The following is a 5130-nucleotide window of genomic DNA, read 5'->3' as shown; positions in this document are numbered from 1 at the left end:
TTAAACCCTATTCCCTAATAGTGCACTACTTTTGACCAGGGCCCATATAGGGAATAGGGTGACATTTTGGGACGAAGACATTCACATCTGAAATGACTGGCAGTGTTTCTTCACTCATCTCTTCTGGAACAAACACACTCAATCACCTCCTTTGATGTGTGTTGTGTGTCTAATTCCCTTTCAACACAGATTCACGTGTTCCACTGTTTACTTCTCTTCAGTTTGGGTGAGTCTGGCACAGCACTAAGCAGCACATTTACCATCATCCAAGGTCTGCACCATAGGAGATGCTTTCTCTGTTTCTTTGTCATCTCTCTCTCTGTCCCTCTCTCTCTCTCTCTCTCTCTCTCTCTCTCTCTCTCTCTCTCTCTCTCTCTCTCTCTCTGTCCCTCTCTCTCTCTCTCTCTCTCTCTCTCTCTCTGTCTCTCTCTCTCTCAATTCAATTCAATTCAAGGGCTTTATTGGCATGGGAAACATGTGTTAACATTGCCAAAGCAAGTGAGGTAGATAATATATAAAGTGAATATATAAAATGAAATAAACAATAATAATACAAATGAACAGTAAACATTACACATAGAGAAGTTTCAAAACAATAAATACATTACAAATGTCATATTATATATATACAGTGTTTTAACTATGTATGAATGGTTAAAGGACACAATATAAAATAAATAAGCATAAATATGGGCTGTATCTCTCTCTCTCTGTCCCACTCTCTCTCTCTCTGTCCCACTCTCTCTCTCTCTCTCTCTCTCTCTCTCTCTCTCACTCTCTCTCTCCCCCTCTCTCTCTCTTCCACCCCCCCCCCCCCCCCCCCTCTCTCTCTCTCTCTCTCTCTCTCTCTCTCTCTCTCTCTCAGAGCCATGTACTAAGTAAAAGTGAACAGGGCACAGCAGTGTTATATATTTTAAATCAAAACCATATTGGTCATTTTTTACGAGGTGGAGATAAAAGCTTTTTCAGAGAAAATACATCTAACATGTTAGTCTGCTGTCTGTCGGCTGTCAACCCCGACCTTAACGGGTCATTATGGCCAACCTAAACCAGTAACACTCTTCACCAAATGCTGGCAGTGACCTCGGTGTGCTGGCTGTGGCCTCTCAGTGATGGCTGTGCTCGGTGTGCTGGCTGTGGCCTCTCAGTGATGGCTGTGCTCGGTGTGCTGGCTGTGGCCTCTCAGTGATGGCTGTGCTCGGTGTGCTGGCTGTGGTCTCGGTGTGCTGGCTGTGGTCTCGGTGTGCTGGCTGTGGTTTCAATGTGATGGTTGTGGTCTCAATGTGATGGCTGTGGTCTCGGTGTGATGGCTGTGGTCTCAATGTGATGGCTGTGGTCTCGGTGTGCTGGCTGTGGTTTCAATGTGATGGCTGTGGTCTCGGTGTGATGGCTGTGGTCTCAGTGTGATGGCTCTGGTCTCGGTGTGATGGCTCTGGTCTCGGTGTGATGGCTGTGGTCTCAATGTGATGGCCGTGGTCTCAATGTGATGGCCGTGGTCTCAATGTGATGGCCGTGGTATCAGTGTGCTGACTGTAGCCTTGGCGATGGTGAACAATGTGTCATAACTGATCATGGTAATGCAGTGTCCTTCAGAGAGCATAGAGGACTTCTTGTCCTGTTGAACCACGGACATAAGGTGTTGCACACATACAGACACACACACACACACATACACTCTCTCTCTTTCTCTGAACATGCTGAAATAACACTGTAATGTCACCAACGCCTCCCAGGTCCGAGTTCGCTCAAGGGTCACAGACTGGCCTGTGGGTTCATGACACACACAGCGAGTGACAATGTTTATCTGCAGTCATATAGTTTATAAGTCAAAAGGAGTTGTATGTTTTCCATGTCATGCTGAGTTGAAAATAGAAGATTAAGCACTAAGGGAATGGAAGTACATCGTTATCGATAATCGTCTATCATCATTAATCCTGAACAGAACAGATTGAGTGGGAGACTGTGACCAGCCACTAACCCTGCTGGGGCTGCGGACAGTCAGCCAGTCTTGTTATTCTTGTTATTGCCAGAGCAAGACCACACACACACACACACACACACACACACACACACACAGATGCTTTATAAACAAGTCTTGTCTCTGACACCCTGAGAAGTTCTGATCTTGGTCCCGACAGACAAGCCAACTTGGTCTCAGAGCATTTTGTATTATTCTGTATTTAAATCCATGACGCTCCGTTTAGTATGAGTATGTTACGTTTGGTATGGGTATGTGAGACAGATGGTTACTTAAGGCAAAAACAAAAGTAGGGTGGTTGGTCGGGTTGGATGGGTGCTAACCCTTCCCCCTGATCTTAATCCTTTTAGCTAACTCCTAGACTGAACCCTAACTCCTAGCCTAGCTAATTAGCCACCTAGCTAGAATTCGTAACATATCATACGTTTAGCAAATTCGTAACGTATAATACGAATTGTAATTTGTGGCTGTTGTCTCGGTGTGATGGCTGTTGTCTCGGTGTGATGGCTGTGGTCTCGGTGTGATGGCTGTGGTCTCGGTGTGATGGCTGTAGACTCGGTGTGATGGCTGTGGTCTCGGTGTGATGGCTGTGGTCTCGGTGTGATGGCTGTGGTCTCGGTGTGATGGCTGTGGTCTCTGTGTGATGGCTTGTGGTCTCGGTGTGCTGGCTGTGGTCTCGGTGTGATGGCTGTTGTCTCGGTGTGATGGCTGTTGTCTCGGTGTGATGGCTGTGGTCTCGGTGTGATGGCTGTGGTCTCTGTGTGATGGCTGTAGACTCGGTGTGATGGCTGTGGTCTCGGTGTGATGGCTGTGGTCTCGGTGTGATGGCTGTGGTCTCGGTGTGATGGCTGTGGTCTCGGTGTGCTGGCTGTTGTCTCGGTGTGATGGCTGTGGTCTCGTGTGATGGCTGTGGTCTCGGTGTGATGGCTGTGGTCTCGGTGTGATGGCTGTGGTCTCGGTGTGATGGCTGTAGACTCGGTGTGCTGGCTGTTGTCTCGGTGTGATGGCTGTGGTCTCGGTGTGATGGCTGTGGTCTCGGTGTGATGGCTGTGGTCTCGGTGTGATGGCTGTGGTCTCGGTGTGCTGGCTGTAGACTCGGTGTGATGGCTGTGGTCTCGGTGTGCTAGCTGTAGACTCGGTGTGATGGTTGTGGTATTGGTGTGATGGCTGTAGACTCGGTGTGCTGGCTGTTGTCTCGGTGTGATGGCTGTGGTCTCGGTGTGATGGCTGTAGACTCGGTGTGCTGGCTGTAGACTCGGTGTGATGGCTGTGGTCTCGGTGTGATGGCTGTGGTCTCGGTGTGATGGTTGTAGACTCGGTGTGCTGGCTGTAGACTCGGTGTGATGGCTGTGGTCTCGGTGTGATGGCTGTGGTCTCGGTGTGATGGCTGTGGTCTCGGTGTGATGGCTGTGGTCTCGGTGTGATGGCTGTTGTCTCGGTGTGATGGCTGTGGTCTCGGTGTGATGGCCGTGGACTCGGTGTGATGGCTGTGGTCTCGGTGTGATGGCTGTGGACTCGGTGTGATGGCTGTGGTCTCGGTGTGATGGCTGTGGTCTCGGTGTGCTAGCTGTAGCCTTGGCGATGGTGAACAGTGTGTCATAACTGATCATGGTAATGCAGTGTCCTGGATGATGCATATCCACAAATGAATACATACCATACATTTACAGAATAATATGAAATGCTCTGAGATCAGGTTGGACAGACGAACAGGTCATCAGGTCTCCTGACTGACTCCGTCTGGAGTGAATCACACACTGTAGTCTATCCTCTAGACATGGCTGGAGCCCCAGTCTATGGATTTTTACCTGGCTCTGTGTCAAAGACGCTCAGTATCAAGACGTGCTGAGTACAACATCCCTTCTCACCACTCCGGCCCTGTTTCACCTTGAGACCGGAGGGTGTGTCTGAAATGGCACCCTGCTATCTTAATAGTGCACTAGTGGTTGGGACTAAGGGTGCAACTTAGGATGCAGCCCAGCTCTACTGTAGGGTGAGATGAAGAGGGATTACTCAGACGGTGATGTCATGGATCTTTTGTTGGTTCCTTCTTTATCTGGTCCTAATGGCCCCTTGTTCTGTTCCAGAGTGAGGGATGATAGCCTCGCTTCCTGCACGCTGCTTCCAGGTATTGGTCTGTAGTTACTCCGATGAGTCCCTCCAAAGACTGCAGTCTACACACACTAGCACACACACCTCCAGCCCACCTAAAATCGTCCTGTAAGGTAAATATCATTTGTTTTCCGTTTGATTTCCTCACTCTAGACAGGTGGGTAAATGAGGTTCCCTGGCTGGGATAGGAGTAATCTAGCCCTTCTCTCTTACCTGTGACATGCACCAATAGAGATTAATGAGGGGGCAGGGGTTTGCAGCTTCTCACCTCTACACTCATAAAATGGTTCTTCGGCTGTCCACATAGGAGACACCTTTGAAAAACCCTTTTGGTTCCAGGTAGAACCCTTTTGGTTCCAGGGAGAAACCTTTTGTGTTCTTTGTAGGACCCTTTCCATAGAGGGTTCTACATGGAACCCAGAATGGTTCTACCTGGAACCAAAAAGGGCTTTTCAAAGGGTGAACTTGAAATATATGTTTACTTCAATGTAAAAGATCAGCTCTTAAATTTGACTATATACCGGTATTACAAACTGCCCTGTCTATGATATTGCAAAACTTAAATTACACATAGCCTATCTACAGTTGAAGTCAGAAGTTGACATACACCTTAGCCAAATACATTTAAACTCAGTTTTTCACAATTCCTGACTTTTAATCCAAGTAAAAATTATATTGTGTGAAGTGCACCAGTCCCTCCTGCAGCAAAGCACCCCCACAACATGATGCTACCACCCCTGTCCTTCACGGTTGGGATGGTGTCTTCAGCTTGCAAGCATCCCAATTCTTCCTCTGAACATAACGATGGTCATTATGGCCAAACCCTTCTATTTCTGTTTCATCAGACCAGAGGACATTTCTCCAAAAAGTACACACTTTGTCCCCATGTGCAGTTGCAAATCATAGTCTGGCTTTTTTATGGCAGTTTTGGAGCAGTGGCTTCTTCCTTGCTGAGCGGCCTTTCAGGTTATGTTGATATAGGACTCATTTTACTATGGATATAGCTACTTTTGTACCTGTTTCCTCCAGCATCTTCACAA

The 5130-nt window shown here is 47.9% G+C and overlaps 1 protein-coding gene across 1 annotated transcript; it reads right to left on the bottom strand.

Moving 5' to 3' along the window:
• Positions 1-1589: 1589 nt before the first annotated feature.
• LOC116353676 (histidine-rich glycoprotein-like) lies at positions 1590-3588 on the bottom strand. Its single transcript, XM_031791341.1, has 2 exons — positions 2430-3588; positions 1590-1615 (listed from the first exon to the last, which is right to left on the bottom strand). The coding sequence occupies exons 1-2, from the start codon at positions 3586-3588 to the stop codon at positions 1590-1592; spliced, it is 1185 nt and encodes a 394-aa protein (XP_031647201.1).
• Between the last annotated feature and the right edge of the window lie 1542 nt (positions 3589-5130).

Source organism: Oncorhynchus kisutch, linkage group LG15, assembly GCF_002021735.2.
Source record: "Oncorhynchus kisutch isolate 150728-3 linkage group LG15, Okis_V2, whole genome shotgun sequence".
NCBI classification, from domain to species: Eukaryota; Metazoa; Chordata; class Actinopteri; order Salmoniformes; family Salmonidae; genus Oncorhynchus; species Oncorhynchus kisutch.
This window is presented reverse-complemented; position numbering and strand designations above follow the sequence as displayed.

Bases quoted from the DNA above. Each gene is read 5' to 3' on its own strand.
- LOC116353676 (XM_031791341.1), bottom strand. From the start codon at position 3,588: ATGATCAGTTATGACACACTGTTCACCATCGCCAAGGCTACAGCTAGC. The intron at 1,616-2,429 runs GTATTATACGTT...GTGGTTCAACAG, and splicing joins ACAGCCACAAATTACAATTC to GACAAGAAGTCCTCTATGCT.